The sequence below is a fragment of the Rissa tridactyla genome, chromosome 5, assembly GCF_028500815.1.
Source record: "Rissa tridactyla isolate bRisTri1 chromosome 5, bRisTri1.patW.cur.20221130, whole genome shotgun sequence".
NCBI classification, from domain to species: domain Eukaryota; kingdom Metazoa; phylum Chordata; class Aves; order Charadriiformes; family Laridae; genus Rissa; species Rissa tridactyla.
In genome coordinates, this window is record NC_071470.1 from 41,199,607 (window position 1) to 41,227,502 (window position 27,896).

Here is a 27,896-nt window from a genome sequence, read left to right on the forward strand (position 1 = left end):
TTCTACCCTCCACCCACCCGCCCCCAGCACTGCAGGCCCCGGGTGCCGGTGCAGAGGCAGAGCAGGGCTGGGATCGGGCCCAGGGGGAGGGGAGGCTCATGTCAGGTGCGATGGGTGTTGTACGGCATAGAGTCAAAGAATGTTTTAGGTTGGAAGGGACCTTAAAGATCATCTAGTTCCAACCCCCCTGCCGTGGGCAGGGACACCTCCCACTAGACCAGAATCTGGGATGGGGGTCTGTGCACAGAGCAGCCCTGTGCCTGCTGGGGAAGGGGGGGGTGAATGTCGTACAGGGGAGGGCGCGGGGGTGCTGCTGCGGGGAGTGGGAGTGTGTAGTCGAGGTAACTCCGACTGTGCATGCATGGAGGGGGCTCTGATGATGCACAGAGGTCAGGAAGAGCAAGTAATGATGGGCTTCAAAACACCTCCCTCCGAAGCCACCCACTAAAGGTTGCTGGTACTGGGAGAGCTGTGATCAAGAGCGGCTCAGCCGTGGCTCCCGAAAGCGATGGAGGAGGACGAGGCAGGCAGGAGGCAGGACATAACTTTTATTAACTATTAGAAACCATAAGAAACCACATTATTCATTAAAGATTTACATCCAGTACTTTTTTCTTTTTTTACTTCTTTTTCCAATTGTACAAGTCAGGAGGAGCTGCTGAAGGCGAGCAGAGCTGAGTGGGCTGGGGGCAAGCCGGCTCCCCCACAGGACCTTCCTAAACCCCCCCACCGGGACAGCTTCACTGCGGACATTTGCTTTGAGAGAAAAGACTTTGGAGAAGCAGCAGCTTTGGGGCTTTTGTGAAAGCAGAATTTGTGTTTAAATTTGTGGAAAGGGCTTGCTGTTTCATTGCAGGGCAGCCCGTGGCCTCCCTGCCTCACTTTCCACATCTCCTTCTGGCTGCTGAGCAGTGAGAGGAGGATGCAGGAGACCCATGAGGATGCCTGGAGCTGGGCAAACACTCCACGGACCCCACGAAACTCCCAGGCTTTGGGGGCTCTTTGGAAAATACAGTTGGACCTTGCTTTCTCTGAAATGCCCCAAAACCTCCTTCACCCATGAAGGTGCAAAGGGGTCACTTCTCCATCAAACCAGACCAAGGTTCCTCCCAGTGAGCCCAGGGTGGGAGGAACCGGGGTCCGAAGCCTCGGGAAATTCCCGCAGTTCAGCCACTCCCAGGGAAAAGAGGGAAAAGCAAAGCAAAACCAGTCCCGGGGGAGGTTTGCAGGCAGGATCCCCCTGTCTCGGCACAGCCGGGTGGGCACGGCTTCCCCACTGCCCGCTCTGCCCGCCTCGGCTCGCTGGCTTTAAATACCACATTTGCAGACCGGGAAAGGATAAAGAACGGCAATATAAATATAAATTAAGTGACGAGGGGAAGGGAGAAGGTCGTTGTCCTGTCAAAAATCCAAAACCTCAGTCAAACACGTCATTGGGGTGTTGGGGTTTGAGCACCCCAGGGCACCTGGAGGATCCGACAAATACCACACTTAGGGAGAGGTACGGAGGTGTTGGCAGCAAGCTGTGGTCTGAGCTGGGCCGGGAGAGGGGAGCTCGTCACCGTGAACCAAACTCTGTCCCTGCTTTCCCAGGCAAACCCTGCCTCAGTTTCCCCACCTGCAGCAGGGGGTCCCGACCCCTCCTGAGCTCCGCAGAGCAGCGCGAGACCTGAGGACTCGCTCCTATAAAGTGCTCCAGATGTGAGGTGATCAATAAATACTATTTCATAGAAACGCTTGATTTACAGGAAAAATAAAAAAATCACAAAAACCTTTTCATAAAATCGTTTATTTTAAATATTTCCCTGCAAAACCCTGTGAACACGTGGGCTAGCGGCTGTGTCCCCCTTAGGGACCAGTCCCCACAAAGCAGCAGCCAGGGCAGGGGTCTGCAGCCCATGCAGCGATGCTCAGGCCAGGCCAGGCTGGGGGGTTGCTCAGTGGTAATTGTCCTTATTATACATTAAACCACAGCGGGAGGATGCAGGAGCCCCTTGGTTTGGGGGTGTACAGGGTGGGGGGAAGAGCCCCATGGCAGCTCCTGAGCACTGGGAGGGGGCTCAGGGCATCACCTGGCTCCTGCCACAGCAATGTCCCTGCAGGGCGTCCTGCCAGGGCTTTGCCACCAGAGCATCCTGCCAAGGTGATGCCACCAGAGAGTACCCTGCCGTGGTGGTGCCACCGCAGAGCATCCTGCCAAGCGATGCCACCACAGAGTACTCTGCCAAGGTGATGCCATCTCAGAGCATCCTCAAGCTCATGACAGCATCCCAAGGAGGTCAAAGGCTACTTCAGTGTCCCCAAGGGTTTGCCAGGGTGGGACAGCACCAAACAGGGTCTGGGATGGTGGTTTGGCTCTGCACGGGCAGGCACGGAGGAGCCTGAGGATGCCTTATGAGTCAGGGCGGCCCCTGGCTCCTGAGCACAGGGACCACTGGTGCAGGGGGCTGGAGAGATCACCACCCACATCTCCCTTGCCCTCAAAGGACAAGCATCCCATGGGAGCATTGCTTCCCACCAGCAGAGGGGACCTGGATGCCACAGTCACCAGGATGCTCCAAGACAACCTCAGCCACAACACAAAGCCCTTTGCAAGTGGGGAAACTAAGGGCCAACGCTTGCCCAAGGACACCAGGGCCGGGCAGAGACCCCTGTGCTCTCCCTTTCGGGGTGCCCTCCTTGTCCTCAGGGCTTTGGTGGTGACCCCAACACCACAGTCCCCACGGTGACAGTCCAGCAACCCCCCAACATCCCCCCCTCAGAGCTGCTCCTCTCCCAGCCTGCACAGCAAGACCACAGCATCGTCTTCCAAACCCTGAACGGGCGATACCTGGAGGGGGGAATGTGGCCTTGACAGATCCAGTGGTGTCAGCGAGGGACGGGACGGTGCTGGTGACACGGGACACCCTGTTACCAGGCACGACCAGGTTCAGCGTCAGCCCTGGGGCGAGGAGTTGCAGGGTGCCATCCACAGCTGCATCGGTGCGGCTGGGGCGGGGGCCAGGGGGGGCACACTCACACCCCTGTGCGCACACTCGCACACACGCACCCCAGCGGGCAGCAAACCTTCTTCCACATCCCAGTTGCCAAATCAAACCCCGGTGTAGGGCACGGGGTGCGTGGGGGCCGCGGGGACGGGGGCGGGAGGGGGAGACCTTTTCACACTCGTTTTGATTTAAGGACTTGGCTTCTTGCTGGGTATAGAATTGTCTTTCCTTTCCAGCCGCGTGTAAGGCTCAAAAGCAGAAGTGCCCAGTCCGTAAGCGCCCGGGAGGTCGTGCAGGCTGCCCAGGAGCGGCCCCCCAAAACACAGCGGGGCGGCTGGCAGCCTGGGCGAGGAGGAGGAAGAGGAGGAGGAGGCGAGAGAAGGGACCTGCAGGCTGAAGACTCCCGGCCCCGGGGGGCTGCTCCCACCGCTGAGCCCAGGGGAGGTGGTTCCTGGGGTGGCCACGCTGGATCCGTTGCCCGTAGGACTGACGATGGGGTTGGAGGTGGGAGAGAGGAGGCTGGGGGGGGCCGGGACGGAGAGAAGCCGGCCTTGCTCCAGCAGCCGGAGGATGTTGCAGGTGGCGAAGGACTCGGAGGTGGCGGTGGAGCGTTTCTCAGAGTCCCTGCTCTGGTCTTTCTTCTGCTTGGTGCGACGGTTCTGGAACCAGACCTTGACCTGGGGAGGGGGCGGGGGAGCAGGGGGACGGGGCAGGGGGACAGAAAGGCACGGACGGAAAGAGAGCGCAGGGGGGGCCAGGGAAAGAGAGGCGAGAACCAGGAAAGAGTGAGAGATATGAGAGAGAGAGAGACGTATTAAAATAAACGCCCAAGCAAGATCCATCCCCCACCACAGGGACTGCAGAGAAGTGGCTCCCACCTGACGCTTCCAGGGAAATGGCAAAATCCCGCAGGTGCCAAGAGGGTGCAGGACAGGAGCCCGGGAATAAGAGTCCAGGGTAGGAGCCTGGAGCCAGGAGGCCGGGGCAGAGCCACCCCACCACTGCCCCAGCTCTGCCCTGTGCTGGCTCTCCCGGGGCAGCTGAGCTATGGGAAGTGCTGGGTTCTCCACTATGATGGTCTTCAAACCCAAGTTTGTGTGCCCACCCTTCCATCGCTGGGCCAAGACATGGGGCAGGGTGGAGGGTCCCTGGCCTTGCTACGGTGCAGGGGAACACGTTAGGGGACAGGATGGCTTCTGGTGGCCCTGGATCTCTGGGTACAGAAGCACTTCTGTGCCCGAATCCAGCTAGGGACATCCCCACCCCAACCTGCCTCTCGCCAAAGTAAGGAACGAGCCCGGGCTGAGGCCCTGTGGGACCATCCTGCCCCTGACTTGCCCAGTGGGATGTGGTCTCTAGTCCCAAGCCCACGGCTCCCTGTGGCTGCCCCCACGCCCCCTAACATCTCCCCTGGGAGGGCAGCCCCCCACTTCTGTCCCTCCCTGACAGAGCAGAGGGGTAGGAGAGGCAGAGAGAGAGACAGAGAGAGGCGTGAGGGACAGACAGATGGATGGAGATGGAGGTGAGGGAAGGAGATGAATGGGAAGACACTCAGATTAGAGCATGGCAGACGGGAGTGGACGAGTCAGGCGCTGGCCAGGACCCCAGGAGTCAACCCCAGTGCATCGGCACAGGCTTTGTCCCCATCTGCTCCGGGGCCAGCAGGTCTCAAACTCATCCAAGTCATCGGAAACTCATTGGGGCAGGAGAGTCACTCACTGACACGGCCCTCGCGCGTCCCCTGGCACAATAGACCCACAGTACAGAGCTAATGGAGCGTGGGGGTGGAGGAGGTCTCAGCCCCCCGGCCCCTTTCTGGGGACATAATAGTGGAACTGACATCTGGGCGAAGCTGGCCAGAGGCTGGGGATGCTCGGGGAGGAGCGGCGGGAGGTCCTCCAGAGTGACGCGGGGACACTAGGACCGCGGGGCTGAGCTAATATCCCACAGCCAAAACCTCCTGGGACCACTGGCCACTGCCAGCCCGCATCCTACCCCCTCTTACCCACAGGGTCCCAGGTGGAAACTCTTGAGGATGCTCCCTGCACAGGGACCCTGGATGCCTCATTGCCACCGGGACTGCTGCGCCCACATCACAGCCCAGCCGGGTCTCCAGGACTGACGTCCCCTGCCCACCGTCCCCATCAGTCCCTCCATGCCAGCGGGATGGGTTTGTGTGGGGCTGTGTGCTGCCACAGCCTAAGGCATGGTGACCTGATGCAGAATTAGCAGCCGACCAGCTTTTAAGGTGGGGACCTCCTCCAGCTGCCAAATTCTGGGGAACACAGCCCCGAAACACAACCGTTGGGGCTGAATGAGACTCCCACAGCCCCGCAATCCCATGCCATTATTGACATCTTAACAAAGGTCTGGTGTAAGCCCACACAAAAATGCACAGCCCCAGCGTGCTCTGCTCAAAGCATCCCCCAGCCAGCCAACTCTGGAAGAACAAGAGCTCAAAAAAACCCTGCCAGCACGATTATGTCCTTGAGGATGGGCATGAAGGCCCTAGGAGCTGCCCACAAGCTGCATTTTCCAGGCCCAGCCAGATGCACAGCAGGAGGCAACAGTGGGCTCCTCATCTTCTTGGCAGGGAGGGTGCACCAGCACCCACCCTTCCCCCACCCAACACCACCGCCCAGGGATCGGACTCAGCATCTCCTGGCCTTTCCTGGGTGCAGCATCCCAGTCCCAGCCTCACCTAGCCGTGCTGAGGAGCACAGACGCTGAGGGACGTGTTGGAGCCCACCCTCTCAGGTGAGGACCACCTCCATCCCTGTGCCCCAAACCAGAGGGTGCTCCAGAGCCCCGCTGCTGTAAGCCCGACCCAAACCCTGCTTTCTTCAGCCCAGCATACCTCTGAGCCCACTGCAGAGGCTCCAGGGCTGGGAATACACCACCACCTTTCCCCCCTCCCTCCCTGGTCTCTGGACCCTCCTGGTTTGAGTGCAACACCTCCAGGTACTCTGAGATGCTGATGGGTCTCAGAGACCCTCCCCAGCTGCACATGGACAGTGCAAAGGGAAACTGAGGCAGAGACAGCGCCTGCAGAGCTCTCTGCATTGCAAAGCACTCTGAAACACAGCTCCTAACACGGCAGGAGGAGGCTGCAGGACACACAACCACAGAATCATAGAATGGCTTGGATTGGAAGGGACCTTTAAAGGTCATCTTGTCCAACCCCCCTACAATGAGCAGGGACATTTTCAACTAGATCAGGTTGCTCAGAGCCCCGTCCAACCTGACCTTGAATGTTTCCAGGGATGGAGCGTCTGCCACGTCTCTGGGCAACCTGTGCTAGTGTTTCACCACCCTCATCGTAAAAAATTTCATCCTTATCTCTAGTCTGACATCATGCTGAGCAGCACTAGCCAGGGCAGGGTGCCAGTTGGTCGGTTAACACTCTTACCGACTTTGGAGCAAGTTACCTGAGCAGAGGCACCACCCCGTCACTGCACATCAGAGAAGGGCAAGCAGAGACATCAGGGCATCCTGCAGAAGGAAGGACCAAGCCCCAAGGGATGAGGCAGGTGCAGCGCACTCCCGCTCTGCAGCATCACAGCTGGTGCAGCCAAGGGCAACAGCCATGAGGAGACCGGGGTTTTCATAACACGAGGACTAGGAGGCATCAGGTGTGGTCACCAGGCAGCTGCTGGAAACCGGAGTGAGGCAGGAGGCAGAGCCTCTTTGGGCAGCACAGGTGGTGTTAGTCCCTGCTGCAGGGTGCCCTGGAAGTCAAAATGCAAGTGGGCTGAAGAAAGGACTCGGAAAAATTGCAGGAGAACAGATCCATCAAGATTTAACACAATGATCTGGGTACCTCCTCATGGTGAGCGCTCTCCAAGATGCCAGCGGCTGGAAAGATATGGCAAGGACAGGACCACTTTACACCCCACATGCTATTTTCTCTACTCCTCCACCACTGACCACCACTAGGGAAAGGGTCCTCAGCCTTGGTGTCCCCTAAGGTCAGCTCTTACGTTCTGGTTGTCTTCTACTGGTCGTGAAAAACAAACACAGCTCCATAAAAGCAAAGGGCCCTTGTCAGGGTCTCCAGAGGTCTGTTCGATTCCCCCTCCACCTCTGGCTTCCTGTGGGAGTTCATTTTTCCTGGCTGTTTTGGCTTTTGTTCTGTGCTGGGTCTGTGCTGCCGCCTCTCCTGGGAGCTCTTGGTCAGCTGGGGAGTAACTTTCCAAGGGCAGCAAGTCATCTGTTCGGGTATGACGCTGAAAACCAACAATTAATAGCAATACAGATGGGCAAGTCAAAGAAATAGATGGACATAAATTGAAGTGGATATTGATGTGCATGGATTTCCAGTGCTGAAACCCAGTTCCACACCACTGGGGACATGAGGGGAAATGCTAAAGGACAGGAGGGAGAAAGGGTTGAAGTGACATCCGTCCCAAATGTCCCAACACGGGGTTCAGCTGGGGAAGGGTCCTTGGGGAAAGAGGACAAATTGGGTTCCTCCTTCCCAGTGCTGCTGCTGGGAGATCGTCCCAGCACCGAGCCCCTTCCCAGCCTGGATATCCTCTGCTCTCACTCCTCGTTCACTAGGGCTGGCTGATGCCATCGACAATGGTTGCATCTCCATTTATAGGTATAGACAGAAACTTTCTGTAGCCCTCCCTGCCTTTGTTCTACATCTGATCCTCTCACAGAAGGTTCTCCCAGCCTCAACCCACCTCTGTGGTTCCTCTCTGCGCCCATCACTCTTGAACACCATGACCCAAGCTGAACGTGCTATGCTAAATACGGTTTCCTCAAGCCTCGTAGACTGACATGAGCTCTTCCCCATCTGCACTGGTGACATATCAGATGAGTAGGATCACATTTGCCTTCATGGCTAAAGTTCATATACAGCTTGTCATTAATTAGTAGATCCATGTCCTTTTCATCCTCCATTATTATCAAACCCTGAGTTCCTATCACTAGAGATGTAAATAAGCTCAGCCAGACGCAGTCCTTGACAAGTCCGTGAGTAATTTCCCTCTAGCCTTCATCCTTCGTCTTTTCAGCAATACCCTCCATCTTCCCTCGATTACAGTTTATACTCCACACTGTAAGTTCTCTAGTCATCTTTTGCTCTGGTTTCATTCACAACTAACCACCAGCCACCATAGTGAGTGCTTTGCCAAAGTCTGCTTTGGTGATATTGCCTTAATTTCCTTCTCTAAAAAAGCAGCGCTCTTGCTTGTCCAAGTTACTGGGTGAACTGGTGCATGCCTGTGACGTGGCAATGTCACCTTTCCCAGTCTGGCCTGGAGGAAGGGCAGGGAGGACCACGCTGGCACACCCCTGGTGGGCACCACACCTCCAGCATCTATGGAGGAGGTAAGGTAGCCCGTAAGGTAGCCCAGAGCGTGATGTTTTGTTTCTCAGTTACCGACCCAGTGAACTATGGTCATAACTGAAGGTCTGCGGGAGGGAAATAATCACCTCCAGCTCTCCTGCCAGACTGGGGATGGGAAGAAGAAAGTGAGACAAAGGGCACCCTTTCCATAGGAATGGAGAAAAAGGCCAGTCCACAGATGTGTCCCTCTGGGGGACAGCCAAGGCAGCTGAGGAGGGCAAGGGGAGGGAGGGAGAAGCCTGCCCCTGCTGCGAAGGTGTCCCAGGAAGAGCCCACGGCTCCCGGTGACTGCAAGTCCCCTGCCTGGGGCTGTGGGATCCAGAACCATGCATGACAGGCCGGTCAGGTCAAGCCTGGATGCAGACAAATAGACAACAGCACGTATTTGGAGGTGACTGAAGAGCAGGACATGAGAGGTCATGCGTTCACCAGAAAAGGAAGGTGACTCTCAGAGGATGGGGAGGAGGCAAGCTGTACAGAGATGACTCTGAAAACCCTAGGAGACATGGCATGCAAGACACAGCATGACGCTGAAGATATGAGGATACGCACAATCTGCAGATTTATAAGTCCATGTGAGTGTTTGGAGAAGGAGTCCTGGTGCTGGCTATTCAACCAATTACTGTGACCAGGTCTAGTGTCTACTTTTCCATAAGGTAAGTGACGGGCTGGAGGGATCACAGGATAAAACCCCTCATGTTTATGGATCTGGAAATTCTGCTTTGCTCAGTCTCTGCAGCAGGAGAGAGACTGGTAAGAGCAAGGGACTTCTTGTCAAAGTGGGCAGAGGTAGGACATGATCCCTGGCCCGAAGAAAGGCAGACTCAAATGGCAGAGACACTATGGGTGGATCATGCAGAGAACTGCCTGTGGAGCACCGTTCCTGGGGCAGGAGCATGCTCGCCATCACACTGAGACATTTCGCTAGAGCGGGCGGTTTTCCTAGGAGAGATGCCCTGGACCAACTACAGTGAGGAAGAAAGTCCTATGAGCTGATCAGAAAGGTCCATCTGCCTTTCGAGTCCATTTGAGCTTGGAAGCACAAGACTTTTCTAGGTCCTGCAGCATGAAAATCAAGTAAGAAAATCTGCTCTGTCCTGGGCTGGATGTTTCCATAAAAAATTCAGGGCAGAGATCTCAGTCTATTCACCAGAATAGCCACCAGCCACATGTGCACCCACCAGGGAGGGACAAGGGAGCTGTAGCTCTTTCACCACAACCATCCACCTTGACTTGCAGGTCTTGGGTCACACATGACAGATGTGGTCACGTCATCATGCATTGCCCCCTCTGATAACCCTATGAATGTACTGAGCCCTGCGAGCGCCGGTGCTTGGCCGGCATGAGATGGCTTGATGCTAAACACAGCAACATGGTGGTTCTGGAGGAGAAGCCTGTCATGTTGAAGATACAAGACGAGGTCCAAAGGTACCGAGCTGGGACAGAGGCATGCAGTTCCCACCTCTGGCACCAACCAGATAGGATGCTGGGACCTCTCACCCATCTGTTTTCTGCCCAACCTGGCATGGAAACGTGCTGCTTAGGGACAGCAGCGTTTCTGCTTCAGTGTCTGAGTATTGAGCGTGGAGGGTCCCCACCTCCCCTAGGGCCTGTAGGTGCTACCAGAGCATGAACTGCAATAACGACCAGCAGAAAAGGAAGGCAATAACCCCAGAGCCGTAACAGGTCTGTCCAGTCTGTCCCAGACTAGTAGAGTCACCCAAAGCCTTCAGGACTCACTACAACAGTCCTCAGCATACAATAAATCACCAACATCTCACTGACCCACCCATAACTGCAGGTCCCAGACACCCTTTTCTTGTCCCCTGTGCAAGATTTTCTTTCCACACACTCTTTTCACTACAGCAGAAGTTGAAGGTACCTACTCCTTGGAGCAAGGTCAATCCTTTTCTTGCTGGTGGAGAGGCTGGACGTGGTGTCCAACTAGCAATGACCAAGAGTATGAAGCCTCAAATGCACGTTGGGTAGAAAAGCAGTTTGGAAGGTTGAAATCTGCTGCCTGATCATTTCAGGAGATGCTTCCTAGTGCATGGTGCGTAAACCAGCTGGTAGCCCTCCCCACGGTACCACGGAGCTTCTCACCCCGTCCCCCTCTCCTTGAGAGTCCTGCTGTCACCCAGCAGCGCAGGAAAGGGCTCGACCCCCCGAGGACCTCGGGTTGCAAATTCATCCATCACAGGCTACGTGACTCCCATCACGTTCGCATTTACAGGGAGTAAGGCAAAAAGAAATCACAACAAACAAATCCCAAACTGCAGGGAGAAGGGTCTCAGGGGAGCTGTCAGCGTGGTGCAGCAGCTCTGGAGCCGGGATGTAAAGGCTGAATTTATTGTTTTCCCTTCTTCCCAAGAAAACCTTTCCCCTGGCCTGCTCCCCTCTGCTCACATGAAAGCTAACGCTGCCCAAACACCGAGCGAGCCCTCCAAGGAGAAGGGCAAGGGAAGTGCAGAAACACTGCTGACCACCGCCGGGGAAGCAGTATTGCAAATTCCCTCTGCTCCCAACCGGCTTTTACGGCAGTGAGAGTGTCCACAGGGCCACCGGCCGACTTGGCAAACGTGTGCCTGGGAGCAGGAAGTGGAGCCCCCTGAAAGCCCAGCAGGAGATCACCGCATCCCCCCTGGCCATGCCGCCTCCAGGTCCCACGTCTGTCTGACTCGGGCAGCTAGGGGTTTATTTTACGTTTTTCCGTTTGTTTGTTTGTTTGTTTGTTTGTTTTAAATTATCCTATTTTAGTTTGATTTATTTTGTTTTGGTTTGGTTTGTTTTATTTTTTATTATATTTTTAAAATTTTATATTGTTTTATTTTATTTTAAATGCACACACCCCCCTAGTGCCTGTTACGTGACTGAATGAGCTGCTGAAGGTCACAGAGATGTAGCCACAGACTTCTCCATCTGCTGGGGTTTTCTCTGCCTGTGGTTTCCCTTCCCTGAGGATTGATTCATCCTCCAGGAACCGGCTCCAGGAGCTCCCTGGAACCTCCACCCTGCACCGCCCCATCCCTCCCATGGAGCCATGGCCGCTCCCCGCCTGGGAGGAAAGCAGGAGAGCCGTGTCTTTGGTGTCACCTGCCTCCCTCGCAAAGGGAAACCGATTCAAAATGTCACCGAGCATCTGAGCTTCTCGGGGCGCCGCTGGGGGGGTGTTCTGCAAAGGCACCGTCCGTCTGTCCGTCTGCCTGCCAAGCAGCAGGATGGGCACGCAGACGGCTGAGCCACCCTCTCCCTTCGCTCCAGACCCCTGCCAGCGCGCCCTGCTCCTGCGCCGAGCCGTTTGTCAACCCTTTCCCGGATTGCAAATGCCACACAGCCCCGGCTGCACCCACGCTCCTGCACACACGTGTGTGCTCGCACACGCCCCATGCGCGCGCACAGACCCCCACAGCGGAGCATCTGCAGGGGTGTGACATCTCCCTGCAGTTCCCGAGCTGCTGGAGAGGGACTTGCCGAGCACCCCGGTTCCCTGGTCAGGCAGGGGCAGGGTGAGGGCAGCAGCGCCGGCAGAGCTCCGGGGAAGGGAATAAACCAGGGACATGGCATCTCCCCACCCGCTGGAGCAGCGGCCGCAGCCCACAGCATCAGCTCTGGGCAGGCTCCCAGCTCTGGGCACAGTGTGGCCAGTGGCACGCGGCATCCGTGCCATGGCACGGCAGGAGCGGGCAGCTCTGATCCCGCTCCCGGCAGTGTCAGGAGCAGCCATGGGGCAGTGTGTGCTGTGAGCATGGCTTTTCCATGGCTATCGTCCCTGTGGTGGCACCAGGATTGAGTACATGAGGGTTTTGGTCCCTCCTAGGGACCCTAAGGAGTGCCTGAGTACAGTCTTCGCCTCCACCAGCCCCTTCTCTGGTGGCTGAGCCTGCCCTGCAGATGCTGGGAGCTCGGATGCTGCTCCAATCCCTGCCCTCCATCTAACACCTCCGAGCTGCAAAACAAATTATTTCCGAGCGGTTAATCCCAATGGAGACCCCCGCCGGCAGGCCAAGCTCCCCGCACGCTCCGGGGATGGAAAGGTGCAGGGTGGGAGCCCATCACCACCACGGCGCTCGGTGATCCTGGGATCTGCTGAGGGTTTCAGTCCAGTGGCTGCCTCGCTCAGCCCCTGCTCTGCTCGCCCATCCCAGCACGCTGCCCAGAGCTCCCGTCCCTGCAGAGCAGGATGCGGCCGTGCTGGCCAGCCGGGGACTGGGCAGTGCACTCCTCCTCTCTTCGGCTAATTTTTAATATCATCTGGCGCTTAACTGATGCATTTTGCCAGCTCGTGGCTGAGCAGCAGTGGGACGCTGCTCCCGAACAATTCACGGTTTGCCGGTGGGAGCCTGAAATCCATGTCCCTGCCCACCCCGGTCCCAAGCAGCGGGCACGTCACGCCTGCTCATTAAACCCTCCTCGCGCCGGCGCACACACTCCCACACGCCCACGTCCCCCACAGCCCCCCAAAACGCCCGAGCCCCTCGGCCTCCCCCTGCTCGGTGGCCAATGGGATGGTCCTCATCCTCCCCCGGGACGCCCAGGAGCATCGCCCCGGACACCGGCACCCACGCAGGCAGGGCTGGGGGATACGTCATTGGTTTTTAATGGTGTTTATTATTTGGCAGCCCTGCCCCGGAGGCTAATCCCGGCACACACACCCCATGCCGTGCACACCTCCGGCATGCCAGCCATCCGAGACTATTCATAGCTGCTGGCCGAGGCCATTTTCCTCACTGGGATTAGCTCCCCGCTGCCATCAGCTGATGCCTGCCACAGCACGGGGGAAGGTGGGACCCAGCCTGCCGCACCACCATCTCCCCAACCACCCTTCCTCCTCCTCTTCCTTCTCCTCCCTTCACCCCAAGCGGGGCTGTGGGCTTGCGGAGCCATCGAGGCCGGGGCAGGAGGAGGCTCGGCGCAGGCTCGGGCTCCCTGCGTTGCATAAGCCGGCGGGCTCGCTGCCCAAAAGAGCCAGAGGTTTCATAACGGCACGGCGGCTGCACAACCCGTCTGCCTCTCCCTGACCACGGCAGGAACGGGGAGCATGGCCCTGAGCAGGGATGGACTCATCCCTTGGCTTCTCCTCCAGCCCCTCTGCGGCCCGGCAGCGCCTGGGGCCACCCCGGCTGCACCACCCACCCCAAACCCTCTGCCACAGCCCAGGACGGACATGCTTGGGGCCATGCTTCCAGCTGCACCGAGCCCCAGCCCACGGCCGGGCAGTGTGCTGGGGACAGTCAAGGTGGGACCCAGCTGAGCCCTTGGCCAGGAGCCCGTCCCCAGAGCGCTGGCTGCCCCACTGCTGATCCCAAACTCCAGCCAGAAGCATGCCCACGGCCTGGTTTTGCTGCAAAATTCAGGATGTTTTCTGCTTCACAGCAGGGGAACCTCCGGGGTGATTCCACGCCCTTTGCAAGTGGAAATGAGATGAAGGAGCAGGGAGAGACAGTGATGGGCCCTGCAGGCAGGTCTGGCACAGGTGGAGTGTCCTTCACCATCCAGCCTGGTGGCTTCAGACCGAGGTGTCCCAAGGGAGCATCCTCCAACACACAAAGAACAGGCAGAGACAACCCCTTGTCTCCTCAGAGGTGCCGGCGAAGGCTGACGGATGATTTCCCCCTTTCATTGGGGTTTCAGAAAGTGCAGCCTGGGATGGATGGATGGATGGATGGATGGATGGATGGATGGATGGATGGTTAGATGGTAATCCCTCCCTGGCAGGGACATTCTCCACACAGCCCCAGCTCTGGGGATACGATACCCAGCGGGATTTGCTCAGGACTGGCTGCAACGCAAGTGTGCCTGGTGGTGTCACCCACCACAGAGCCCCCCTTAGCCTTTCAGCCATTAGCACCCAGTTTGGGTGGCGAGGGAGTCAGGTGGGACAGCAGGGCCGTCCCCATGGTCACGTCCCCTCCCGCAACACCAGGATCCAGCGGAAAGTATCCACGCGGATGTGCTGTTTCCTCCCATTTTCCATGCACAGGGCAAACTGGTATGGTTTCCTTCCAGTGTAAAATAAAATATAGCTGGGGTGGTGGGAGCACCTGGCTGGAAGGTGAGGGCGGGTGGTGGGACACTGGACAGTGGCCAGGATTCAGACCCTCACCTCTGGGGTTCCTGCCCCAGCACCGGAGCCGGCTCCAAAACTGTCACCACAACCAATTTCCATCAGAAACTGTCATCTGTAGGAAACAATTTCTCTTAGGTTATACCCACTTGGAGTATGCCGAGAAAGCCTTGGAGATCACTCTGGAAACACTCAGCCCTCTCGCAACATTTAGAAATGAAATTTTCTATCACAAATTCTGAAATTGTTTTTTTTACTGCGCAGGCATTTTCAATTGAAAACGCGTAATGATAAAAATCTCAATTAACTATTTCACGTTTACTTACACGAGCCATTTTGCCCAGTGCCAGTTGAGCTCAGGGAACTGTAGAGGTTTCCCAGATATTTTGGGTTATCTGATTCACCACAGGAGCAGCTGTCCTGTAGAAGAGCGCTATTTCCAGAGGGCCCCCTTGCTCCCCCCTGAGGAGAGCTGCTCCTCTCCTCTCTTTGGAAATGTTTTCCATTCCCCCACCAACACGCTGGTGCTCATCGCCCGAACCCGCTTCCCCAGCTCCCTGGCGTGTTTTGGGAAACGAAATGCCAAAAAAGGTGAATTTTTGAGGAACCCAAAGAGTCAAGGGGGCTGGGGCCAGGCAGGCAGAGGCAGCGGCCGGGCTGTGCCAGCCTGGTCCTGCCGCTACGTGGTACCTGCTCATAACGCAGATTTATTGCCACCAGCCCAGGGCCCCGTGGCTGCAGGGTAAACCCCACCACGTGCCCCCGCCGCAAGGAGGGGATGGGATTAGCTTCTCCACGTGAGCAGGTTTACTCCGCAAGCGTGCTCTGGCACAGGCTGGCATGTGGGAAGGGGACCCAGAAGCTACTGGAGGTGCCCAGCTTCTCCCAGGGTGACCCTGGACATCTCCGGTGGCCACCACATGCCATGGGAACCAGGATCCACCTCCCTTACAAGCCAGTGGGAGCCAGATGCCTTGAGCATCTGGATCCAACCTGGAAGTCATTAAATATGGGCTCACTCAGGCTGACATCCTCCATTGACACCCACTCACTTCAGAACACTCTCAGTACCCAAGGTTTTAGCAGCAGGAGCTGGCTGCAGGCTGCCGCGGTTGGACATGATGCCTTTCCCCAGCTATCTGCCTCTCCATCCTGCTGTCCCCATGTTCCCTGAACCAGCCCCGGAGGACCCCAGCTCCCTTAAGAAGGTGGGTTAAACCCAGTCTGGTGGAGAATTGCTCCAGCAGAACAAGGCACCCTTCTGCTGGCTTGGTTACTTCAGACCATCCAGAAAAAGCTCCACCAGAAGTGGCCCAGGGGGGTGGACAGGAGCACCCAGCTGGGAACAGCACGGGGGGGTGGGAGCAGCACCCCCAAAACAGGGCTGTATGAGGATGGGACACCCCAACCCGCAGCACAGTGCGTGTGGGGCTGCAGCTTCCCTGAGCAGAGGGGAGAAAATATTCCCCGCTGGGCAATTACCCACAGGAGAACGGTCAGCGCAAGCACCCATGGCATGAAACACCAACGCTACAAAAGCAGCTGGGGGGAGGCAACACGAACCACAGAAGATCTTAGAGACTATTTTCCTATGCACAGCAGAGCATGATGGATGGGTGGGTGGGTGGGTGGATGGAGGGATGGAAGGATGGAGGCCTCCTCAGAAAAGAACATACTGGGCTACTACACCTGTATTTTCTGTACGGTCTAGAAAAGGGATTTCCAACAAAGCTTTGGAAATTCAACTTTCCTGTACCCTGAGGACTGCAGAGACTACAAGGATGAGGAGTGCACTACTTTGCAGCAAGCAGAGCAGCGTTACGGTCCTACCTGCCTCTTGTCCGTTGAGGAAGCCCCAACCCACAGGTCCCATCACCAAGCTCTGGATGACTCTCACCTCCTCCAGACCACAGCTTTCCTGCGGTTCTCCCTGCGAGAGGACAATTTGTGCTGGCACCAACCATTGTTTCATTGTTCTCTCGCTGCAGGGACTGATAGTTGTTAATGACTTGGGGTGTAATTAATTTTTAACGGCATCATCTTAATTGCCAGGCTATAAATAAACATTCCCGCCCCTTCTCTGGCTCAGCTGCTTTCTCACATATGTTTTGCTCCACGGCGGGGGGATCGCAGTCCTGAAGGCTCTGTGCCCCAAGTACCCTCCCCATGCTGCGCAGGATGCTTGGGGGTATCGGGCCACTGGCAATGACAGAGCAGTAGGAGCCCAGCCTCTGTCAAGGATGGCCCAGGTTTTTGTCCAAGAAAGGTCTGACAGACCAGCTGTGATGGAGCCCATCACAGCAAAAGGAACACCAAGGGATCCATGGGGGTCCCACGGACTTTCTGGCAGCCAGGCAGGCAAGAATCGCGATGCTAAGACCTCTCTCCACTCTGTGCTCCACCATCCCTCTACAAAGGGTCTCCAGATGCTGCACAGGAGCCAAGGAGACCAAAAGCTCACCAGTATCTTCCAGGAGGTGCATTGGTTGTCCACAAGCCGCCAGCAGTGCTCCTGGGCATGGCCTCCTCGACTGAGGACATCCCTGTCCCACAAAGCTCTTGCCTTTGGGATGGGGTGAGCTACCTCTCGGCAGAGGGACAAGGCTCGGAACTGGGCGCTAAGTGGAGAACATCTAATAAACCAACCCTGGTCCTGACCTCCTGGGTGCCCAGCCCTCCAAAGGGGCCCTTGTTCGACGTGTCACTTTTCTGTCCTCACTCTAATGAGGGCAGGAGGAGCTGGCAAATACACCTGGTCACTTGAACCTGAGCCTGGCATTGAACTTCTGACCCAGAAAGCAAAGCCTCCTGGCACAGGCAAATCCCCCTCGGCCAGCCCATCCCGCCTCTCCTCCTGCCAGGGGATTTATGGGAATTATCCTCCCTCTGCCATCCCCCCGTGGTCCTTCTGCCTCGCAGCCTCCTCTCTGCCTTGCATTTTCTATCCTTTAATGACACTAAGAAGGGGCACTTTTCCCCTAATGCCTTGGGATGCGTTGCCTGGAGAAAGCCCGATGCACGGATACAGGCTACTCTCTGCTCGGAGCATGGGGATGGATTCTGGATGGGTTGTGCCAGGGTGGGCTTGGGCAGCCCCTCCGCAGCCCTCCGCACCCGGGACGTGGGAGCTCACCTGGGATGCAGCAGCCGGCACATCCGCATCTCCAGGCTGCTGCTTGACAAGTTAATGAAAATATTCTACTGGCTAATTAAACTCGCTTAACACTGTCTACGTCCACGGGTTAATTAGAAAAAGCACAAATGGCATTGGGCTGGAACCCGAGCCGCTCCTGGCGAGACAGAACAGGTACACGGCTCCCTGGAGGGAGGAGGCAAATTCCCTGGGCTGGAGAGAGCTGGGGTAGATGGAAGCACCCTCCTCATCCTCGCCTGAGTGTGGATGGCTCCAAAACTCCCCCTGTGTCCCTTGAGTGGCTGAACCCCGCAGACGGGCACAGGTACAAGGTGCGGGGCTGGCTCCAGAGGGACAGCAAGGTGACCCGGGGCACAGTGGGATGCTGGTGGACGGCTCTGCGAGCAGCACGGGGAGGACAGGCTCATCGGCAGTGACACCAGCTTCTGCAGCTGCTGCTGCTCCGGGCCGGGAAGTGGCACGCACGGCTCTGAGCCTTCCCCCGGCACCGAGGGGCTGTGCTGCTGCTCCCTGCCTTAGCCTGGGTGAGACCCCTCTGTGCTGGGTCACCTCCCTTCTCCGCTGAGTGACCTCCCCTCTCCCTCGGAGCAGGGGCCAGAGACAAGAAAGCAAGACGATCCCTACTCCCCAACATGGAGGTGGGGCATTCTGGCTTCCCTGCAAGACGCAGCGATAGCCTCCTGCCCCGAAGTCTGCCAAAAAGCAGGATCAGATGCCAGGAAAGTAAAATAAGGGCTTAAAAGAGGCCTTTTTTTTTTCTCCGGCAGGATTTCTCAGGGGCGCAGCCTGATCGGCAGACCCACTTATGGGGACGCTTGGCTGCAGCTCTCCAGCTGTGATGACATCGTGTCTCTTCCTATCTCATCACGCTGTTTGCACCACTCTCTCTTTGCAGAGGAGCGGAGATGAATCATTCTTCTCCCTCCCGAACATTCACAGGCACAAAAAACCCTCCTCAGCGGCCCCTTCCTCCATGCCCCCCGCTTTGTTCTTCCCTCCCATGGTGGGACACCATGGGGTGCCATTGCACCCAGGGGTCCCTGCAGAGAGCAAAGTTGGGAGCAGTTGGTGGGGGGAGCCTTCCTAACCCTGAAACTAGTGTATTGCTCAATGAGGGGACAGAAAGGATCCATCCCACCATCCCAACCAGCACAACACAAATGTCAACCAAGAAAGAGCCACAAGATGCTGCTAGTTGGGAATCCGCCAACAAAACATTAAATGGAGCAATTATACTACGAACCGCCCTAAGTCCTGGGAGCTGCTTCTGGATAACACTGGGAGAAAAATCACCAAAAGTATCCAAAATACTCTGACTGTTGTAAATGTTGGATTTGTCCCTGGCTGAGCTGATGGACATCGAGGAGCCCTATGGGACAGGAGTGGCTGGTGGTCACTACCCAGTCCCCAGGCCACATCCAAATCGCACCAGCACGCTGCATGAAGCCGTGCAACACCCTCCAGATCTAAGGGGTCTTGTAAAACCCCGCGGTTGCCCAGCTCTTGTAACGACTGAGGAAACCTCCCAGCCACGAACGTCAGGGAACTGGGGCAGGGAGTGACGCCTGAGTGTGCAGAGAGCCTGGAATGATATCCCAAGGGGGCCTGCACCCTGCTAATGAGAGGAGGAAGCCAGGCACCGAGCCTGGCACTGCAGTCCCTGGGCACGGTGGTGGCTGGGGAGAGATGGGCAGCAGAGGGGAGCCAGGAAGGTACAACCGGGTGTTTGCTGCAGGGAAGGAAATGCTGTGAAAAGCATAGAAAGGGATTAAAAAAGACAGAGATGAAGGAGACAGATGGGAAAAGGAGGATGCGGGAAGGAGGAGAAAAGAGGAGAAGAGACAGCCGTGGCCTACAGGGTGTGAATTTTCTCACTGAGTGATGAAGGCAGCAGTGAGGCACCAAGCAAGCAGTAAATAAGCAGACATTAGTCCCTACAGAGAGGCTGCGCCCTCCCGGCCCCCGGCTGCCCACCCAGCCCTGCGCTCCCGACAGCCACACCAGCTGCCCGTCCCTTCCGGGGAGCCGAAGCTCTTCCCATGGCATGGCATCACTGAGCCCACCACTGTCCCTCCCAGCTTCGTGGAGGTGATGCTGGGACTGGGGCTTTGCCTGGGACCCCGGGAGAGGGACCCGCCAGCACCTCCTTGCATGTATCTCACAGACAGAAACCTGCTCCTTACCGAAAAAATCCTGCTCCCCCACCAAAAGAGACAAGAGCGACTATTTTTGTTGGTGCACTGAGGCTCTGCTCCCCCTTGCAGGACCGTGCAGCAGCTGCACAGCAAGTGCCAAAGCCCCACAGAGCAACAGGCTCTCCCCAAAATCAGACCTTGGAGGCAGGGGCCTGGTTGCTGACAACCGGGGCAGATTTGTCCCACAAGAGGTTTGGAAAAATTGAAATTATTTCCTATGTGAATCAATGAAAACATGTGGCTGTCTCCAAACATGCCTTACTGGCCGGAGAAGGGGCAGACTGGCCTGACAGCATTTTTCTGTGGTTCCCAGCTGTGCTGTTTTGCACTGCAGACTTCATTAATTTTATTACTATTACTATTTCTGTATAAATTTTCAAGCCAAAACCATTGCAAACCCAGCAGATGCACTTTTTTTGCTTAGCAGACATCAACACCAACTTCCAAGCAACGCGCAGCCTCTCCCACCTCCGCTCGCCCAGGCTGCGCCGCTCAGCCCAGCTCCCTCCGCACCCGGCAAACCTCGTCGGAGGAGAGACAGGAAAATCCCTCCCCACCTGCAGGGAAGCTCCAGCTGGGGACAAGTGTGCGGGGGGTTGGAGAGGGATGGAGAAGAGATGCCCAGGCCACACCGCAGCTCGGGGGTCTCCTGGTCTGCAGGGGCAGTCCCCAGTGCCATCCACACCCTGCTGGGAGCGGGAGAGTGAAGCCACACAGGCTGCAGGGATGGGGTAGCGGCGGGGTGCAGGATCCGTGCAGGATCCGTCCAGCTCGTACACAGCCAAACACCCAATCCTGGCAGCACCCACGATGATGCCCAACGACCCCACTCACCCCCCCTGCGCTGTGGGTGCTGCATAAGGACCTCAGGTCCCCGCTGATGCCCCCCCTGCTCTTTTCTCTTTCCCGCTTTGCCGGACCCTCACGGGGAAGCCGGGGGACGCTGCCCGTGGAGGAGAAGGTCAGTGGCTGGGGGTGTCCCTGCGGACCCCACTCCCCCTTTTCCCACCTAACCCAACTGCTCCTTCGGCTCAAGAGAAAGGGGTGGAGGAAAGCCATTGCCCGCAGCACCGCGCACGCTTCCCCCCGGACACACTCAGCCCCGGCTCCCAAACAAAACACCGGCCAGCGCCCCTCCACCCCAGTTAGCACCGAGTCCCGCCCCCCGCCTGGGGACACAGGCTCGGCTCAGCCCCGACGTCCCCCCAGGACAGCTCTCGCCCACCCCAGCCCCGCTTTCTGCCCACTCTGCCTGCCCCTGCCTCCCCGCACTGCCACCACCACGCTGGTGACCAGCATCCCTGTCCCCAGGGGGGTGGCCACATCACGGGGATGTCCCCACCGTGGAGGAGCCGCCACGACCCTTACCTGGGTCTCGGAGAGGTTGAGCTGCCGCGCTAGCTCCGTCCTCTCCCTGCCCACCACGTACTGGCAGCGCTGGAATTCCAGCTCCAGGCGGTAGAGCTGCTCCGCCGTGAAGGACGTCCGCGTCCGCTTGGGCCGGTCCAGGTCCAGGCCCTTGGGGAGCACGATCTCCCGGATCGTCCCTTTGGCATCTGGGAGGGAAGCGGGGAAAAGGGCCGTCAGGATAAAGTCTCCAGGGAGGAAAAAAGCTGGGCTGGGGAGGAAAGGGACTGGGAGAACTGGTTCAAAATAGACATTACTAGCGGGGGGGAAAGCTGAATTAAACACCGGCTGCACCATCAGGGCTGGTTTGAGTGTCTGGGCTCGCTGCAGGAATAACTGTAAGAAATCCCCCAAGCCGTGGCTAAAACAGGAGGCATCCCACAGTTCGGTTGTCCCCTCTGGCCCCAAATGCTGCAAGTTTACAAACCTCCAGGGAACAGTAACAAGTCTTCATACAAATAGGGATTTTTTTTTCCCAAGAGATGAATGGAAATCAAAAAACAGACCATCTAATCACAGAAATAATAGCTTCTGAAAGCCAGAAGCAGAAAACAGTGCTGTACCAAGAAAGAGTTCAAATTAAAGATTTTTTAATAAAAAATATTTTTTATTTCTGTCCTTCCTTGGGAATACTGGAAAAAAATTACCTATATTACAACTCCCTCCTTTCCAGAATTAGTCTCACTGAAGGAATATTTTCTTGAAAAGCAGCACCTCCTACTTTGAGGCAGTTCTTTATTAAAGCACAACTTTTGGGCATGCCGCATGTTCCAAGACGCTCACGGCAGCAGATTTTATGAGACCAGGACTATTGCTGCCCATGGCTGGACGTGAGGAAACAAAAGCCGGAGGGTTTACCTCCCACATTAGCCCCGTACAGCCCCTTCCACGCCGTGGGATGCCGCTTGCGACCCCTCCAAAGGAGCCACAGCTTTACTATACACTGACAAAGGACGAGCTCTCACAGAAAAATCCACAGAGTCCCAACACAGGACACGTGTCCCAGCTCTATGTGCTGGGATGTGCCCAGTCACCCCCCTGTCAGACACCAATGGGCTCTGTGTGCCAGATGTGGCACCAGGCATTAAAAATCAGCCTTGGAAATTGCCCACTGCGTTCCTGCCAGACCCCAAACCCCTCGTTCTCCTTGTCCCTTGCGCTGCCTTTCCTCAAGCACCAGCAATGCCAGTGGAGAACCCAGTTTGGGTGAGCCCCGGCCGCTGAGTTCCCCATTTCTGCCCAGTGGCTTTCCCGCAAGTTAAAAACCAGCCACAGAAGCCACACTGGGCAAGCAGCGCCAAGCCTGGAGGGACCCAAGGTCCCCAGCAGCCCTGGCCAGAGATAAATTGCTTTTTCTCTTTGTGGCTGACTCAGGCTTGGAAGGATTATAAAATTGTTGGGGCAGGAAGGGGGGAAATAGTGAGCAACAGCCTGGGAACCGGCATGGGGATGGTGGAGCTGGCATGGGGACGGCGGGAGCAGGGAGAAAGCACAGACCTGGGAGAGGGACCCCAACTCTGAAGCCGGTTTCCCACTGCCACATTGTGATAAATGGCAGAGGCACCATCCCAACACGGCCAGCCTATTCCAGGCTGGAGAATGGCACTGCAGGGGGCACCGGGGCTGCAGAGGGCTTGGGGAGGGCCAGGGTGGGAGAGGGTCTGGTGGGACCAGGAGCGTGGGCTGTGATCCGCACCCCCCAAGTCTCGCCGGTGGGCATGGCGCTGTTGGAAAGGAAAGGGGCTCTAGGTGGATTGGAAGTATCTCTGGTGGGGTATCTGGTGGGATTTGGACGCCAGCCTGGGAACCATTTTGCAAGGAGAAGGGCGTTTGCAGGGATGATGCCCAGACCACGTCCGCACTCCCATGGCCATGCCGCGGTCCCCCGACACAACAACAGCTGGGGCTGCCAGCAAGGAGCAGCTTAACAGAGACGCTCATGCTTTCCAGCCACAGCTGCAAATATCTGCCCCTCTGCCCTCGTCGCTCTGTACGGCGCTGCCGGCATTATTATGGGTATTATTTGTTGTTATTTCCCCCCAGCAGCTGGGGTGCAGGGCGGGGGGAGCAGGCTGGGCACAGCACCAGAGGCAAGGGGGGCACAGCCCATGGTACCAGCTCACCAGGGGAGAGGCAAAACCGCTCGCCCCAGCCTCTCGCCCGAGCCCCTTGCCGCTCCTACAGCACAGGCGGGTCACAGCCCTATTGCAAGCCACAGACCTTCCCCGCTGCCCGCCCGTGCAGGTTCTGGGGGGCCCACAAGCCACCCCCCCATTCCAGGAAGGGCACAACACCATCCTGCCTGAGGAACCCCCTCCTGAGAGCCCACCCCCATCAGCCACTGGATCCTAGATTCCCAACTGTGTGGCTCCCACAGGTCCTGCTGTGGCTGCCTGGGGTTTTCCAGCAGCCCTTGGCCTCCCCAGCAGGGCCATGGTGGCAGGTTCTGCTCTTGGGGACCAGGCTACACCTGATGGCAGCACAACCAAGACAAGGTCTGGGACTGAAATTCCCCAAAATAGGTCTGGTGCCAAGGGGATCAATCTCTTCTCTGCCTTAGCAGCTAAATACGACAAGGCAGGACAGGCAGGCATGGCTGGGGAGCAGGAGGGAAGGCAGGTGGGCATTAGCTTTGGGGAACCGACCGCTGAGCTGGTGAACAGGGATTTTACAGCCCGCACAGCCTCTGCAGCGCAGCACAGCAGGCGCAGGAGGGACGCATCCTGCACACCGACACACGCAGCAGAGCCAGGCACACGCAGATGCCCCCATACGCCCAAGGACACACCGTGCACACCCGTGTGCATGAGGGACACTTCTCCCCCACACAGGGACACACTGCACACACCCGTGTATACGGGGGGGTTTCTGCACCAACATGGCTGCCAGGACATTTCTGGGGCGCACGCCCGCTCTGCCAGCCCCGAACATGTACACCCGTCCCTCCCCACGCCTGGGGCTGGGGTAGCCATGCTGGCACACACACCTCAGGGCACACTTGGGGTGCACAGGAGCCCACAGCCCTTCTCAGTGCACCCCAAACGGCACTGGGCTCCCCCCAGAGCTCCCCCCAGAGCTCGCCACCTTCTGCCTTCACCCCCCGGGGCACAGCACTCAGCAGGTGACCGGGAGGACGGGGGTGAACACCCCGAGATCTGCTCCCCCCGCTTCCAGCCGTCCCTCTGGATGTAGCCCCCACGCTGTCAGCGGGGTCGGTCCCGGAGCTGCCCGGCTCCTCCGGCCACCGCCGGCGAGTCTTTGTCCCGTTAATCCCCACTGAGGACAGGCCCGCTGCCGGCCTGCAGTCCCCGGCCGTGCCCGCGTCCAACGGCACCCACCAGCCCTGTCGCCTCGACGGAACGGGGCTGGCCGGGCGGCCAGGGCCGCCTCCGTGGCCAAAGCCACCCTGTCGCGGCGGCTGGAGGCTCCGTCCCGCACGGCCGGTCCCCGGTACCGTGCCGTACCAGTGAGCGGACCGAGCCCGGCCGAGCCCCGGGAGAGCGCCGGGCCGGGGAACCCCCCTCCGCTCCCGGCCGTCCCAGGGCCCGGGGAAACCCGCCGCTTCCCAAACGGCTCCCGCCGACGGGGGAGGCTCCCCCGAGAGCCCCTTCGCCACCAAAGCCACGGCGGGCGAGCACCGGGAATGGCCCGGAGCGGGAGGCAGCCCCGGGGCAGCCGCTCCGCGCCGGGGCCGTGGCTGCAGAGGGAAGACGAGGGGGAGATGCGGCCCCTTCCCCCGGGGCAGGCAGCGAGGTGCGCGGGGGAGCGGTCCCTGCGGCACCCGCTGCCGGCTCACCCCGCGCCTGGGGGGAAATTAAAAATATTTTAAAATATATTAAAAAAAAAAATAAATTGTAAAACCCCCACCTTGTGCAAAAACCAACCTGGAGGAGCTTCCCTGGCGCCGGCCGGTGCTTGGCACCGACCCCTTCCCCGGGAGCGGGTCCCCGGCCGGGGGAGGGCTGGGAGCCGGCGGGACCGTGGCCCCGCAGACCGTGTTTCCCCGCCGCATTTCCCCGCTTTATTTCGGCTCCGTTCCCGTTTATTTGCGCCGTTTTCTCCCCGCCACCATTTTGTCCGCGCCGTGGCGGCTGCAGCAAGATGGTGAGTCCGGTCTCTCCCGGGCGACGGTCCCCGGGACCGGGAGAAGCGAGGCCCCTGCCCCGGGGTTGAGGACCGACCCCCGTCCCGCTCCCAGCCCCGGGCCCGTCGGGGCGGCCCTGGTAGGGCCGAGGCCGGGCCCGGGAGAGGCCTGACCCCGGCCTGACCCCGGCGGGGACTGCGGCGGCTGGGTTCGTCCTCGGCGAGCACCGAGGACCCGGAGACACCCCGGGGGAGACCCCGGGACCGGCACCCGAGCGCTGCCCGCTCCCCCGCCGAGGTGCCCGGGGCGGCCGGGGAGGGCTTGGGCTGCGACAGCCGGGCTGTCGGCGACAGGCGCCTATCGCGACAGTCGGGAAAGGGGGTTCGGTGGGCGGCGGGGCTGTTCGCGACCCGGCCGCCAACCGCTCTGCAGCCGCCGGGTGGGCCGCGATGCCCGAGCCGAGCCGAGCCGTGCCGTGCCAGGCCCCGCTCATGGCGAACGAGCAAGGACCCAGCTCAGGCCTCGCCACCCCCGGGGCAGCAAAGAGGGAAGGAGGGAGGGAGGACACGGCCGAGCCGGGGACGCGGCTCCGATTCCCGCCGCCCTGCCCGAGCGCTGGGCTTGGGGCCGGGGCAAAGGCCGGGCGGCCTCGGCCCTGCTCTACCGAGCGGCCACGGAGCTTCTCCGGGCTCCGGCTTGCGGGGCGGCGGAGCGGGGGGATGCTGAGCATCCCCGGGGAGGGCCCGGAACGGAGCCGCGCTGCCGCCCCGGGATCCGGGGAGCGCTCGGCACCTGCCCGCCTGCCGCAGCCCCGCCGAGGCGCCCCAAACTTTCGGGGTTCGCCATAACCCAGGCTGGTCCCGGCGAGCCCCGGGCCGGCGGCGGGTTGAGCGCCGGCGGTGGGCAGGGATGCGCCGCTCCGGCTCCCGCCGTGCCCCGAGCCCGGGCCGAGCCCGCCGCGTCCCCCCCATGCCCGACCGACCGAGTGCTATTATAAAGAGGGGAAAAAAAAAAAAAAATAGCCCCTAACTCGCCGCCGCTCCGTGACGCTTTTCTCCTGCGACAACGCTTTAAAAAGCAAAGCCGATGCTTTCGCCCCTCTCCCGCTGCCTGCGCGTCCCCCCGGCGGGACTCAGCCGGCCCGGGGGGTCCGCGGCCCCGCGGCTGGTCCCCCGCACCCCGGCTCGGCCCGCTGAGCCCGGCCGAGCCCGGCCCCTCGGCCGCAAACCGAGGCGGGCACGTACGGCTAACCCGGCTGCGCTCCCGGCCCCGCTCCCGGGAGCCGCACGGCGGAGAGGGCTTGGGGACCGGGCCCGGTTCCTGCCGCACGGAGCGGAGCTGGGGGAAGCCACCGCCTCCGCCGCCGCGGTGGCGCTGGGAGGCCGGAGCTTGCAGCCGGCCAGCGCCCGGGAGCGGCCGCGGATGCGCTGGAAGCGGTGGCGGGGAGGAGCGGGGCGAGTGTGCCCCATCCCGCTGCCACCCGGCCCCAGGGCGAGGAGAGGGGAACCCGGTCGGCGGGGGCGAGCGCAGCCGAGAAGCGGCCGGTGGGGGAAGCGGAGAGCGGGAGCCGGGAGCCGGGGACCCTTGCCCGTACCTCGCACCAGGATGCGGCGGCAGTAGTCCGCTTCGCCGGCTCCCGACGGGCTCTCGCTGTCCGGGGCGCACTCCTTGGAGGAGCCGGGGCTGATCGCCGACGTTCCCGGGATGTCCTTGAAGCCGCCGCGGCCTCCTCCGCCGCGCAGAGCGCTCTCCAGCTCCGCCCGGGTCGGCGCCTTCTCCCGGGCCCGCCCGGTGGCTGCGGGCTCGGCCAGCAGCACGGGGCTCCTGCCAGGCTCGGCCCCTCCATCGCTCATCCCTGCGGGCGCCGCGGCGGGATCAAACATCAGGAGGGAGAGAGACAGAGAGAGAGAGAGGGAGAGAGGAGGCAAGACTAGGCGGGGGGGGAGGGGAGCCCCCCCCACCTTCCCCAGACCCCTTCCCCTCCCCGCCCATCCCCGGCCCCCCCTTCCCCCGGGGGCTCAGCGCCCTGGCAGAGCCGGGGGCACCGAGCCCCAGCTCACCCCCATGGCCGGAGACCGCCGGGGGCCGTCGCCCTCCCGCCTCTTCGCGGCGGAGCCAGCCCTCTCCCACCCGGGGGGCTGGCATTTAAAGCGCACCCCCCTCCCCGCTCCATCGGCCGGGGGTGGTGCCGGGCGCGGAGGTGGGGGGTGGGGGGGGTGGCGGGACCCGTCGGGGCGTCCCGAGAGGCTAAGACGGGGGTAAAAAGGAGTTAAAAACTTTGACAGGTGGCTGAGCCCCCCATCCCACCCGCCGAGCCCTCCCCACCTCCGCTTCCCGCGGCACCTCGCTCCGGGCAAACTTCGGGCGCTCCGGCCGCCGCCGCTGCCCTTCCATGGAGCGCCGGTCTCGGCGAGAAGGCGGCGGGGAGACGGCGGGAGCGGGCGAGGGAGCCGCCGGTGCCCGGGCTCTCCGCGCTGCGCTGGGATTCGCGTGCAGGGAAATCAATACCGGGAGATGGGGAGGAGAAAGAGGGGAGTGATTTTAGGGGGGGGCGGAGGAGAAGGGGAGGCCGAGGGGAGGGAGATGCGGAGGAAGCGGGCGGGGGTGGGACCGGGGGAAGAAGACGGAGCCCTTATTCCTCCGGCCCGG

At 59.6% G+C, this 27,896-nt stretch overlaps 1 protein-coding gene across 3 annotated transcripts; it reads right to left on the reverse strand.

Annotated features, from left to right (window-relative positions):
- Positions 1-610: 610 nt before the first annotated feature.
- Positions 611-27,782, reverse strand: VAX2 (ventral anterior homeobox 2). 3 transcript variants are annotated; one of them, XM_054204255.1, is made up of 4 exons: positions 27,591-27,782; positions 26,842-27,102; positions 21,125-21,312; positions 611-3,664 (listed from the first exon to the last, which is right to left on the reverse strand). In XM_054204255.1, the coding sequence occupies exons 2-4, from the start codon at positions 27,098-27,100 to the stop codon at positions 3,176-3,178; spliced, it is 936 nt and encodes a 311-aa protein (XP_054060230.1). In that variant the 5' UTR covers positions 27,101-27,102; positions 27,591-27,782; the 3' UTR covers positions 611-3,175. The 3 variants fall into 3 exon arrangements, with proteins under 3 accessions (XP_054060230.1, XP_054060229.1, XP_054060232.1); XM_054204254.1 differs by having other exon boundaries at positions 27,573-27,782; XM_054204257.1 differs by lacking the exon at positions 27,591-27,782 and having other exon boundaries at positions 21,186-21,312; positions 26,842-27,130.
- Between the last annotated feature and the right edge of the window lie 114 nt (positions 27,783-27,896).

What these genes read in the sequence shown, in the direction of transcription:
- VAX2 (XM_054204255.1), bottom strand. Translation starts at nt 27,100, where the DNA reads ATGAGCGATGGAGGGGCCGAGCCTGGCAGGAGCCCCGTGCTGCTGGCC. An exon ending in CCGCCGCATCCTGGTGCGAG is followed by an intron (nt 21,313 to 26,841) that starts GTACGGGCAAGG and finishes CTTCCCTCCCAG; the next exon opens with ATGCCAAAGGGACGATCCGG. An exon ending in TCAACCTCTCCGAGACCCAG is followed by an intron (nt 3,665 to 21,124) that starts GTAAGGGTCGTG and finishes CCCCCTCCCCAG; the next exon opens with GTCAAGGTCTGGTTCCAGAA.